This window comes from Pseudochaenichthys georgianus, chromosome 1, assembly GCF_902827115.2.
Source record: "Pseudochaenichthys georgianus chromosome 1, fPseGeo1.2, whole genome shotgun sequence".
Taxonomy (NCBI): Eukaryota; Metazoa; Chordata; class Actinopteri; order Perciformes; family Channichthyidae; genus Pseudochaenichthys; species Pseudochaenichthys georgianus.
Window position 1 is genome coordinate 43,844,172 of NC_047503.1, and position 14,065 is coordinate 43,858,236.

Sequence of the window (14,065 nt, forward strand, 5' to 3'; positions counted from 1 at the left end):
AGTTGGCTGCACCTTCTGTTAAAGCAGACAGGGGTATAACAAACTGAAAAAAATGACAAAAAAACCCAAAAGAATGACCCCCCAAAAAACCCAGTGCTTATAGTTACTATAGCTAACTTTGAAAATATATGTTTTACTGTACTCATAAACATGTGAAGTGGACATGCTGCATCTAGTGTTAAAATGAATTGTAGTGCAGTTACGGATAAAATCATAGGCTACTGTTTGATTGGTCGGTTCTGGTCACCAGATCAGATACCACTGCCCCAGCACATTGCAGCAACCCGTTTTTACTTGCAGCAGCAGACTAAAGAAGATCTGCAACATTTTGTTGCAATCAATGGACCTCAGTTTCCTCTGGAGGTAGAGTGATAAGAGTCGAACAGAAAAGTGACTTGTTTTCTTTTCCTCAAAAGATACCTTGATGCTTACCTACACACATTCCTGAACTCAGCCGAGCAACACTTTATGGTGGGTTTGCCCGTGACCTACTACGTGTTTACGGACATGCCAGAGAAGGTGCCTAACATCAAGTTGTCTCCTCTGAGAAGCATGAAGGTGATCAAAGTGGAGAAGAACTCCAGGTGGCAGGACGTCTCTATGATGCGAATGAAGAGCATATCAGATGTGATAGAGTCTGATATTCGCCACCACTGCACGCACGTCTTCTGCTTTGATGTGGATCAGGTATTTACCGGGAGATTTGGATCAGAGGCTCTTGGGGATTCAGTGGCTCTGCTCCACGCCCACTACTACCACCTTCCAAAGTATTTTTACACCTACGACCGCAACCCAAACTCCAAGGCGTACATGGAAACTGGGGATTTTTACTACCACGCTGCCGTCTTCGGAGGCTCGTGGAAGAATGTGAAAGCGTTGACCGAGGCCTGCTATCAGGGCATCATGGAGGACAAACAGAACAATGTGGAGGCTCTGTGGCACGATGAGAGCCATCTGAACAAGTACATGCTGCTCCACAAACCCAGCAAGGTTCTCTCTCCAGAGTACTGCTGGGATACCAGCATCGGTTTCAGGCGCGACATACAAGTCACCCGATTACTGTGGGCACCAAAATATTATGACACACTTCGCACACCTTAAAAACTTGACAAATGCTAACACATGTAATGTCTCAGGTTCTCGTGCTCCCTGGCTCATTTTATTCTCTCAGGAATTACTTTGCAGATCTGAAAGTATTTTCATAATGGAGTGGCAACTTCTTATATAAATACATGCTTTTCTTTTACCCGGATATCAAATGTTTTTGTTGCAAACATATTTATCCCGTGACTGCAGTGGCTCCCTGCCATTTCCCAAATATGTGTTGGAGGAATGGACATTTAATATCATCATATCAGTTTCTGAGGAAAGCTTAAAGGGAGAACCCAGTATGCTGTACTCTGCTAAGCTATAGAAGAAAAGGATTTGAATAGAATTTGATGTAGTTGCATTGACAAATCATTAGAGCTCGATCAATATTGAAAGTACATTTTTTTGTTTACTTTGCCAGTTTTGTCATTAATGTCGTATTGTTGTTCTTTCAGTCTGATATTGAAGGAGAAGTTTTGACTTCTCCGTGCCGATCCCATGAGTTTGCTTCAAAAGAAGGAACACTCAAAACAACCAGGACGAGGGTTAAACAACAATCTGTTTTAATTATAAAAGGTAATAATGCAATACAATATAATACATTACCATACCATACAAAGCCATATCATATCATATCCGTAATGTTAGGAGTATGCCTACCCCTGCCCTAGTTCACGTGCAGCAAGACCCTCCGGTCTGAGCAGCGCGAGAAGAGAGGGCGAACAAAAAGATGAACAGGCTTTCATACCAACACACACAGGAAGGGGTGGAGTTACCTCAGCCTCTACACACACATCCCCCCACTTCTGGTTACACAGACTGCTTATTATTAATACAAAGTAATTAAACCCACACATATACTATTCAAGATATGTAGACTTCCCTGAAACATGACATGCTAGAGATCTTAAGCAGAATAAACTCTCATCCACCCAGCCCCCTGTCCTGCATACCTACACCTCCCCCACAGAGCAATAACACCCTGTTTACTCCAACCAGCCCTTGTTTATAGCCATTTTAGTCCTCACATTTATGAAAGGATAAAACAGAGAAATCAATATAAAATACAAACACAGGTATTCAATCAGGAGAGACGTGATGTATGAAATACATGTTTATTATCGGTCACATTATATAAATGAAACATAATGATGACAGTTTATAACAAGTGAATGAAATGTGTTTTGGCGACTAGGCCCAGGTTTTGTAGGACATCATTCGGGAAGGGAAAGAACCGTTTCCGATGAACCCCCCTGGGTCTAGACCTGGTGGTGGTGATGAGTGGTTAGGTCCGGTTGGAAGGGAGAAGGTTGAGCTTGGCCCTGAGTTGGAAGCAGGAGGCGAAGGGGTGGAGGAGGGTTGCGCGTTGACGCCTGGAAGACAGCTAATAGGAAAGGGGAGAGCATATATAGAGGGTTTAACAGGTGCGATAATTAGGCTTGTGAATGGAGGGAAGTGATATGTTGGCTAAGGAGAGGCGCTCCCTGTCATCCAGTGGAGGGAGCGAGTATTGCCATGACGAGCAATACGGAGTGTTAGGTCTTCCTGTCTGAACTTGCGCTCAGCTTCATTTGTTTGAACAGTATTCACTTAACTGCTACTATTGATAATTACCAGAGAAACTCAAGTACATTTTACGAATACAGTTCTTGGATATGTCGAGATACTTAAAAACAAATAAAGCACAGCTATTAGGGGTGTAACGGTTCACAGAAGTCACGGTTCGGTTCGTACCTCGGTTTTGGGGGTCACGGTTCGGTACGGTTTCGGTACGTGATTTTGGTTGTTTTTGAATCCATAACATTAGTGTGTTTCTTTACCAGAAACATTAGCAGTTCAAATCATATTTAGATTTTTAATGGGATCTCAAGGATTTCATTTAAAAATAAACACAGATGCTTGTCAGAAATTCAGAGCTATTGAAATATGTTATTTAGTTTACCTAAAGATGTTGGGGTTCTTATTTAGTTGGCACAGTCCAAGTATTAAGATTCTGAAGCTGCACAATTAATTTAGAAAACCTGTTCACAGACGTCTGTTGTTTTAAGACACCCCACCAACAGGCTCCAAGTGGCCTACGCAGTGGTGGGTCAAACAGCCGAGGGCCCCGGAGCGTAGGCTTGAGGGATTTGTATCAGATTTCTCCACACAGGTTGCTGACGCCAAAAGGGGGACCCGAGACGCAGGAGGCTGACGGTCATCAGGACAAAGTGGATCAACCCCAGGCTCTCCGGCCCCAACCGAGTGACCCAGCGGATCTCTCATGCCGTCCGCATAGGAGGAAAGGGGGACAGCTCGTACCACGGGAGCCAGTGTGCGGCGGGGAAACCACCTGCTAGGACCAGGGGACGACATCAGGACGGATCTGGCTCTCGTCAAGGAGGTCGACTCGGATGTTGTCATCAGCGGACTGGAGGAGAAGGACCTCGAGGACATCCATGCAGCAGACGACTTGGAAGCGGCTGGCAGTGGGCTGAGGGACTTGTCGAGGCAGCAGAGGAGTCTACTTCTCTCTGATCAGTTCCACCCGTGAATGGAAAGCCGCATCTCCCCCTCCCTATCAGTTTTCGTTGTGGGCTATTCCTTCGGGGGGGGGGGGGCGGGCAGGCGGGCTGATGAATCACCACCAGGAGACTGCTTCTTAGCACTCAGCTGCCCCCTCATGGTTCCTTCACGATTTCAAGTACTTTGGGTCTCAGTTTCTGATAGATTTATACGATATTGGGGGACAGACACAGTAGATATGTTTCAAAATGCCTTGTGTAAGTTTATCTCTTGAGAAGGAGATAAAAAGGGGGATTGCAGGGTATTATCATCTGATATTTAAGAAGTGTGTTACATTTGAAATGGCAGAAAGTCTTGTTGCAATTTCCAGATATTAAAAGAGGTCCCTTGAGTTTCTCTGGTAATTATCAATAGTAGCAGTTAAGTGAATACTGTTCAAACAATACCTGTGTTTTATATTGATTTCTCTGTTTTATCCTTTCATAAATGTGAGGACTAAAATGGCTATAAACAAGGGCTGCTAGTTGGAGTAAACAGGGTTTTATTGCTCTGTGGGGGAGGTGTAGGTATGCAGGACAGGGTGCTAAGTGGATGAGAGTATATTCTGCTTAAGATCTCTAGCATGTCATGTTTCAGGGAAGTCTACATATCTTGAATAGTATATGTGTGGGTTTAATTACTTTGTATTCTGTGTAACCATAAGTTGGAGATATGAGAGATGAAATATTTGTGTTATCTTTGGAAGCAAGGAAATATCCTTTAAGACACATCTGAGGTCTCTGGAATGTGGGGGGGGATGTGTGTGTGGAGGCTGCAGAAATAGGAGACAGTGAATGCCAGAGGTGTTTGTTTGAGATGACCGGAAAAGACGACCAGTTAAACTCCACCCCTTCCTGTCTGTGTTGGTATTTAGAGCCTGTTCATCTTTTGTTCTGTCTCTCTTCTCACGCGGCCCAGACCGGAGGGTCGGGGCAGCACGTGAACAAGGCCAGGAGTAGGCATATTCCTGACATTACGCATATGATATGATATGGCTTTGTATGGTATGGTAATATATTGATTGTATTGCATTGTCATATTACCATTAAAGTAGATTATTGTTTAACGGTTACTTGTATGCTCTGGATTCCTTCCCGTATGATAACCAGCTTGTTAGGGACGCGCGGAGATTTGAAAAGCGGACAAGTAATCCCTCAAAATCTCTATCAAATGGTGACCCGTAGTGCCTGATAAACAATGCTGAGGAATAATCCGGACGACCGGAATGGGTCGGGAACAAACGCTTTCAAACATCTCAGACAATCAGCAGGGCCCTGCAACTACACATAAGGTACGCAGACGCCTGCTATGAAAATCGACTGTCTGTAATTGGATATGCTAAAACTTTAGGATTGTCTGTAGGCGTTTCACAGTGTTTTTAAAGTTTAAATGGAATATACAATGCATGTTTTACTATTTTAGGAAAGTTATATACAAAACGTGAACGTTGATCGCCAGGTAGACAGAAAGTCCTGCGTAACGTAAATAGAGCAGTTTGGCGCAGATTTACAGGTAGTTTATTCCTGAGTGGCGTGGAGACGGTGCAGTTTGTTGGTTGCGAGGTTTGATTCCTGCACAACAAAACCTGGAAACTCGATATTTTAGATCGGGTCGCCGTTTAAAACTGGGGTTAAATAACAGACCAAGGCTGAAAGCTAAATACCAGAGGTCTGTTATATGTTAAATCGAGGGAGAGAACGCGAACCTCACCGAAATTGTGACGGGACCGGCTCCCGTTTCCCTTTGTCTGTAAACTTAATTTGAAAAGCTAACGTGTGATAAAGGGCTCGTTACGACCTGGGTTTTATGCCCCATGGAATGGTCACAGTCTTTAAGAGTGTCAAAGCATCATTCGAGGTCTACCTGTCTGTTGAAATAAACATCACATTATCAAGCTGGACAAACTGTACGGGGAATAAATCTGTGTGATTTTTACCTAAAATACCTGTGTGAGAAATTGTCTGTGAAACTCAGACAATGCACTCAGAAGAGTGAAGCTCATTTGTGGTCTGTGGCTGAAAAGGGGGTAACACACCCTTGACATTTTTTTATCAAGCTTAGAGTTTAATCATTACATTGCTGGCCGGTATTGAAGAAGGGAAGCACGTTAATAGTAACAACGACAATAGCCCAGTATATTAATACAAGTGAACACATATGAATTAAGTCAGATAAATAAAAGCGAAGTGAATATGGAACGTCAGAATGGTTAAGACAATTCTGAAATTCCAGGGAGTTACCGGGAGAAATGGGAACAGATTAAGAGATTGATTTTAAGTGGAATCAAACAGGGGGCTAAAGAAAAGGCTTGTACATTTAAATAAATAAGAAACATTGCATTGTGAATTTCGTGGTATTCGTCATTTACTGAGAATTTTACTTATATTTCAGAGCAATTAATTGCATACAGTAACGTTGAGGGGAAGTAAGAATGGGTTTTGCTGAGTATATGAAGTACATGCAGGTTAAAGTTTGATTCAAATTGAACATAATAGTGGATTATTCCACCTAGATTGGACATGGAGAGATGATAATTTGTTGGGCATTGGATGGCGAGCTCACTGTGAGAAATATATATTGTCATGCAACAATGAGGCTAAACTAGTGGGCCAGCAAGTTGGCATATTGAGGGTGGAACGAACAATGAGAGTAGATTAAGTTGTTTTGTCTTTCATGCTTTTCACCAAGGCTCATTTGAGTGGTTATTGTCTTAATGTAGTGTTGTTTTGTGTTATATTGTGTAAAATATAATGTACCCACAAGCATGTGGGTACATTGCTTTGTTGGGTAAACTCCTGTATTATATCTGCTCGCTGATAACACAGAGAGTTGCAAGCAGCTATTGTCTGAGGTCACATGATGTGGTCTTGTTAGATGTGCCAAGAGCAAGGACTGTCTCAGGTAAGACAGCTTTTATGTGCGCAGCTCCACTTGCTTGGAACAATCTTCAGCAAGAATTGAAACTGAGCAATCTCATTCCTCTGCATGTTTTTAAAGCTAGGGTAAATGAAATGCTTGCCGATACAATGGGCACTTGTAAATGTCTATAACTATGTATCCTGTAAATATAATGTATAATGTCCTTTATTGTTTTATGTTTCATGTGGAACCTATATGCTGCAGGTCTCCCTTGAAAAAGAGATCTATGATCTCAATGGGACCAATCTGGTTAAATAAAGGTTTGAAATGAAATGAAAATGTGGTTTATTTGTCACAGTTCATTTTAAAAGTCAGCCACCTCATGGCTAGATCTCATCTCTGAGAGTCCATTGTGTTAATGAGTAAGAGGTCCTTTTGTTCTTCAGGCCACATGTTCAGGATGAGCAGCATCCAAGTCATTTGACCCCATGAGGTCAGGAGTCATTCTGTTAGACCACAATCTTGTGTAAGACAAATCATTGTTCTTTTGTCACATTTCGAATTACATAACATTTCATTTTGCTAAATCAATTTATCTATAAATGTTGTAGTTGGAGTTTGCTAACATTTTTAGGAACGACATGGTCCTACACTTGGGTCAAATTACATTACTGTGATCGAATTAGTGTGCTCTGCAGGTTTTCTATTGTTCTAAGTAACAGTGGGATTTAAAATATGAAGATGTTCTTTCGTAGTGTGTGGAATATGTGATGCTGGAAACATGTCAGTTTTTCAATTTATAGGAGAAAATGGTTTCCTGAAAGAGTTATGTTGGGTAAATATGTAGCAATGGAAGAAACAATTTTTAGAGTGAGTTTTTGTAATATCATTAGTAGACATCAGTTATGTTGTTGAGATGGCATTTAACAATTAAGACAGATAGTATGATTAGAAATAGTCAGAGTGGAAAGGGTTGGAGGTAATGCGTCCCGAGATCTGGACTCCCCCTCTGAGTTAGAAAAGCCAAGAACCCGACCCTCCAAGCAGACAAAAGACCTAACCCAACAGGAGACTCCTCCTTCTCCATCGAACAGACAGAGAACCAGAGCTGGAACAACAACAACAAGACTGCAGCCAGAACTATCTCCACCTGTGGCACCCAGAACCAAGCAGCTTGCTGACAGGCAGAGATCTACGCTCATCAGTCCCTCAGACGGGACCATGAAGTTCCAAGCTGAGCCACGAGATTTGGCACAAGAGCAAAGTGTGGGACATGAGAGCAGAATCCGCCCTCCATAAAAACAGCAGAGAGACTGTGAAGGAGGAGATGAAATGCAAAGCAGTACAAGAACAGTGGCATGATGGGGGCTGCAGATGTAACTGGGCCAATGGCTGCCTAAAAGAGTTACAGCGGATGGATTGAACAGCTGATGGACTGAAGAGAAGACAGAATCAGAGGAGTTGGCATGGTCGATTAGAAGTGAGGAGGCCGGGGTCACGGCTTGAGAAAACCAGAGGAGGAGAAAAGGAGAACGGGAATGAGTGAGTTTACACATAAACACACTTATTCACAAAACGCACATTTAAAGAACTTGAATTAACTTCAGTGGGTTCTGGAGTACAGAGTAGAACCATATCCTTCAATCTTTTCATCATGTTAACAAAATATTCTTTAATACATTTTTATTCACGTGTGAATAAAGTAGTGATCTCATTTGTTACAATATTGATCACCATTAAAGGGATAGTTTTAGGAACCACTCTATAAGACAAATCTTTATCTGTATGGATAATGTTAAAGGGAGAGCTAGTGCCAAGCCAGATATAGAATTCCAATCTAAAGAATTGATTTCACCATTGTGGCATAGTTATTACCATAGGAGGGCTTTAAGATGGAAATATGAAATGACTTCTGTTTTTAAATCCTTGATAAAGGAGGGAGTAATTGTTGCATGTTTGGACACCCAAGGTTCCACACACTGCTAAAGAGTTTAACATTGATTTTTAGGTGAACCAGAATTGAAGATCAGCTATGAAATGCATAGCAGAGCTACACAGATCCTAGTAATGTTTTGACACAAGATAATAGTTATGTACACAAGTTTCTGAAATATATCTATTAGTCATTTTAATACTAATTAGGTGTAAATGCATTGCAGTAGTAGTAGTAGTACTCTAAGGAAGTGACATTCTTTGGCTAGACACTTTTCAGGGAATGTGGGAAACAGCTGTTCCATTGAGGGGTTGGAGATATCTTGAACATTATAGTTGTAATTGTGAATTAATAAATGATGGCGCTCCATATATACAGATTTTTATAGACGGAGGATACTGGCCTATGCTGGAACATCAAAGTCTCTGCAGAGCACGACACATGGCCAAAAAGACTGAGACCAACTGACCTTTGACCCTGACCGACAGGGTAACTTGAGAAGGCACTGTCAATGACTGACTCTGAGGTGTACCTGACCAAACCTGACTTTACAACCTGACAGTGTGAGTGTGAGTGAGTGTATGTCTGCATCTGATCAGTGCAACTGCATGATTTAAAACAATGACTAATCAAGCATGTTTTTGGACTAACACATTATTTCTGGGGCTCTGTGTGAAATGAGAGGTTTCCTAACATTCCACAAAAGGGGAAACCGCACATGTGACCCGTTTCTAATCTGCTTGATATTTCACTCCCACAGGAGGTGGCGGTTTGCAGAATGTGAAACTCAAACTAAAACATGAACATTCTGTTTCTTTTAGGACTGAATGATGGAGAGAAACACTTCATTTCACTGAAGTATTTACTGTGGAAATGATGGATGTACATTTGGGAAAATGTTTGGTATTTTCTTATAATCCATTATTACCTGAAGGTTTTCTTCCCATACAGGATTTTGTTTACACATGAGTTAATGTGTAAAAAAGGGGGAGTGTAAACTTCACAATGTACATTTTTCATTTAGGGACTGAAAGGAACCTGCTGCCCCAACTCGATTGTTCAATCTGACCATTGATTGACAGTTTTAGAATTGACCTGCTCCATATCTGGGGATAAGATTTGTTTGATGAATGTTGACATGTCTCTAATATTGATTGAGTTATAGCAGGTAACACAGATAAAGAATCAGTGGCCAAGGGGCTACCAGAGAGATGTAAGTCCAGAATGGAATACTGAAGAAGTTGACCTGTGAGTAATGTTTCAACTAATGTTTCAACAGGTATTAAAGTAACTGAGGTTTGAAATGTAGAAAGAACATATTTACAGTTAAGCTAAAACATAGTAATGTAATGAGACAACATTTAATTTAGACAACATCATGTAACTAGTCTGGTAAAGAAGTAAAAGCCATAGACTTTATTGTTTAGGTCATTATAGGGATATACATTTCATCTACATTTATAATAGAAAGACATTTGATGACAGTTTGTTGGAATTCTGTATTCATTTTTTCAGCGGGATAATATCTAAGCACTGACGGGTAGAAGCAGTATCACCAGGAAGCCATTCACTTTGTTAGTATCGTGATTTTGGTTGTTTTTGAATCCATAACATTAGTGTGTTTCTTTACCAGAAACATTAGCAGTTCAAATCATATTTAGATTTTTAATGGGATCTCAAGGATTTCATTTAAAAATAAACACAGATGCTTGTCAGAAATTCAGAGCTATTGAAATATGTTATTTAGTTTACCTAAAGATGTTGGGGTTCTTATTTAGTTGGCACAGTCCAAGTATTAAGATTCTGAAGCTGCACAATTAATTTAGAAAACCTGTTCACAGACGTCTGTTGTTTTAAGACACCCCACCAACAGGCTCCAAGTGGCCTACGCAGTGGTGGGTCAAACAGCCGAGGGCCCCGGAGCGTAGGCTTGAGGGATTTGTATCAGATTTCTCCACACAGGTTGCTGACGCCAAAAGGGGGACCCGAGACGCAGGAGGCTGACGGTCATCAGGACAAAGTGGATCAACCCCAGGCTCTCCGGCCCCAACCGAGTGACCCAGCGGATCTCTCATGCCGTCCGCATAGGAGGAAAGGGGGACAGCTCGTACCACGGGAGCCAGTGTGCGGCGGGGAAACCACCTGCTAGGACCAGGGGACGACATCAGGACGGATCTGGCTCTCGTCAAGGAGGTCGACTCGGATGTTGTCATCAGCGGACTGGAGGAGAAGGACCTCGAGGACATCCATGCAGCAGACGACTTGGAAGCGGCTGGCAGTGGGCTGAGGGACTTGTCGAGGCAGCAGAGGAGTCTACTTCTCTCTGATCAGTTCCACCCGTGAATGGAAAGCCGCATCTCCCCCTCCCTATCAGTTTTCGTTGTGGGCTATTCCTTCGGGGGGGGGGGGGGGGGCAGGCGGGCTGATGAATCACCACCAGGAGACTGCTTCTTAGCACTCAGCTGCCCCCTCATGGTTCCTTCACGATTTCAAGTACTTTGGGTCTCAGTTTCTGATAGATTTATACGATATTGGGGGACAGACACAGTAGATATGTTTCAAAATGCCTTGTGTAAGTTTATCTCTTGAGAAGGAGATAAAAAGGGGGATTGCAGGGTATTATCATCTGATATTTAAGAAGTGTGTTACATTTGAAATGGCAGAAAGTCTTGTTGCAATTTCCAGATATTAAAAGAGGTCCCTTGAGTTTCTCTGGTAATTATCAATAGTAGCAGTTAAGTGAATACTGTTCAAACAATACCTGTGTTTGTGTTTTATATTGATTTCTTTGTTTTATCCTTTCATAAATGTGAGGACTAAAATGGCTATAAACAAGGGCTGCTAGTTGGAGTAAACAGGGTTTTATTGCTCTGTGGGGGAGGTGTAGGTATGCAGGACAGGGTGCTAAGTGGATGAGAGTATATTCTGCTTAAGATCTCTAGCATGTCATGTTTCAGGGAAGTCTACATATCTTGAATAGTATATGTGTGGGTTTAATTACTTTGTATTCTGTGTAACCAGAAGTTGGAGATATGAGAGATGAAATATTTGTGTTATCTTTGGAAGCAAGTAAATATCCTTTAAGACACATCTGAGGTCTCTGGAATGTGGGGGGGGGATGTGTGTGTGGAGGCTGCATAAATAGGAGACAGTGAATGCCAGAGGTGTTTGTTTGAGATGACCGGAAAAGACGACCCGTTAAACTCCACCCCTTCCTGTCTGTGTTGGTATTGAGAGCCTGTTCATCTTTTGTTCTGTCTCTCTTCTCGCACGGCCCGGACCGGAGGGTCGGGGCAGCACGTGAACAAGGCCAGGAGTAGGCATATTCCTGACATTACGCATATGATATGGCTTTGTATGGTATGGTAACGTATTGATTGTATTGCATTGTCATATTACCATTAAAGTAGATTATTGTTTAACGGTTACTTGTATGCTCTGGATTCCTTCCTGTATGATAACCAGCTTGTTAGGGACGCGTGGAGATTTGAAAAGCGGACAAGTAATCCCTCAAAATCTCTATCAACACTCAGAAGCCTATATTATTTATAATGGCTGATGTCAAACAAAAAGGTTAAATAAGCTGTAAACTAAAAAGAATGTCTTGAAAATATTAAAATCAATAATAAGAAAGTGTTTCAATCACAATCAATAAAAGGCAATACAGAACTGTATAACATCTCCTGATGTCAAAATATAAAATAAATACAATGATAGATATAAAACAAATACAATCTGTACCTTTAGGAGCAATGTCTAACATGTGTAATTAACTTGTGAGTGTGTGAGGCCATTATGCCTAAATAAAGGTACTCAAGCTTTACTCTATTTTCAAGTTTTTCTTCAAAAAGATGAGTTTGTCTACGTTGTCAGTAGTGAGGGCAGATCTGTTGGCGGTAACTATGTCACCTGCCGTCGAGAAAACCCTCTCGCTGGGGACTGAGACTGACTCGGATGTGATTGAGCATGTTTGACGTGTTACCACTAGCATACCGCACCGCTGTCGAACAACGCCGACACACCGTCCTCGTCCGATCCACAACTCGCACCCCATCGTTGTTGTAGTCCACAGGGAACCCGAAATGTTCCCACACAGCTGATTTAAAAGAAGCAGGTGGGTCTTCTAGCTCCTGTGTGTTGTGTGAACTCGCCGTAGCTACTAACTGTTCTTCTTCATGTATTGTGTTCGTTTTGTTGTGTTTTGTTCTTGTTCTTCATTTGTTATTTACGGTCGGCTGGCTTTTAGGCGCAATACGAAAGACATCCGAACCGTGACGTCCGAACCGTGACGTCCGAACCGTGACGGTACGGGACGAATACGGATACCGTTACACCCCTAACAGCTATGTAAGATGCATTTGAAAGAAGAAATTCAATTTCCTTGGTCACATCAACAGAACTAAATTATTCACATTTCTATAAAACAAAGTAAAAAAACACAGAAAGATCTGACAGGAAAAGTAAAGTTGTTTTGATGCTGAGCTCTAACCAACATATCGGTATCTTGGCCTTGTCATCTTGATCGAGGCAACAAAGAAACAGGATTTATCAAAATTGTGAGGTAAATTAAATGAACTTTTAATATTTACACCATTTTTTATACCATTATATTTACCGCCCCTTTTTGAACTCTGCCTTGCCCCCGGGCCGTCTGCCCGAGACCCCCTCCTCGAACTCTGCCTTGCCCCCGGGCCGTCCGCCCGAGACCCCCTTCTCAGCTTCTGCTTTGCCCCCGGATGTCCGTCCGAGTCCCTCCTCCGGTCCCACTCCACCCACCCTGTTGGACGTTTTTAACTCTTTTTTTTTTGTAGGGATGTCTGGGATCCGTCCCTTGAGGGGGGGGGGGGGGGGGGGGGGGGGGGTCTGTCACGGTCTGTCTGTCACAGTCTCTCTGTTTTGTGTTTTGTCTGTCTCTGGTTTCCTGTTTTATTTTGAAAAGTGTTCACCCCCTGTCTTGTCTGTTGATTCTTATCTCTGTGTTTGCCGTCCTGAGTCTGATTTCCTGATTGTGTTCACCCGGTGCCCCTGTGTTTTCTCCTCACTCCTCACCTGTGTCTTGTTTCTGTAGCATCAGGCATAATAGGGTAGGAAACTTTATGATGTAACGTGTTGTGCATTGGTGATTAATAAACGAGAGCAAGTCAACCTGCACGTTGGTCCAATCCTTTCCTATGCAAGAGCCTCTATATAAGTTATAGTGAACACTTATAACAATAGAACAGTTTCTTTGATTAGTCCTGTGTGCATTGAGGTTCGTTTTTTCCTGTTAGTCTTTGTGAGATTGTTACGGTTGCTGTTTCTGTCTGCTCATTAATCTGCCTGTGAGTGTTTTCAGCTGTGCGTGTAATATGTAAATAAACTGCGCAGTAGCCCTGACGTCATTGGCTGCCCATCCTCTGGTCCGCCTCTGAAGATGGTGATCGGATTGACGTCATCCAATCGCAGCGCACAGCCGGCGCACACCTGCTGGGGAGGAGTACATAGGCGGCGGACTATCACCACTCTGGAGGCTCTGTTGAGGGAACAGACGCCTCTCGCTACTTGCTCCTTAGTGAATTATGTTGAACTGTGGTTAACCTTGTGTGATTAGTTAGTGGTTAGAGTAGTTTTTGATTCTGTGATTGTCACCTTTAGATTAGC

The 14,065-nt window shown here is 42.4% G+C and overlaps 1 protein-coding gene across 2 annotated transcripts in view; it reads left to right on the forward strand.

The window, feature by feature from the left end:
- Nucleotides 1-3,668, forward strand: part of LOC117450555 (N-acetyllactosaminide alpha-1,3-galactosyltransferase-like) — a 47,950-nt gene extending 44,282 nt beyond the window's left edge. For both annotated transcript variants that reach the window (XM_034088384.2, XM_071203747.1), the window contains exon 6: nt 417-3,668. In XM_034088384.2, the coding sequence (XP_033944275.1) occupies nt 417-1,101 (685 nt within the window). In that variant the 3' untranslated portion in view covers nt 1,102-3,668. The remainder of the gene's footprint in view (nt 1-416) is intronic.
- The last annotated feature ends 10,397 nt before the right edge of the window (nt 3,669-14,065 follow it).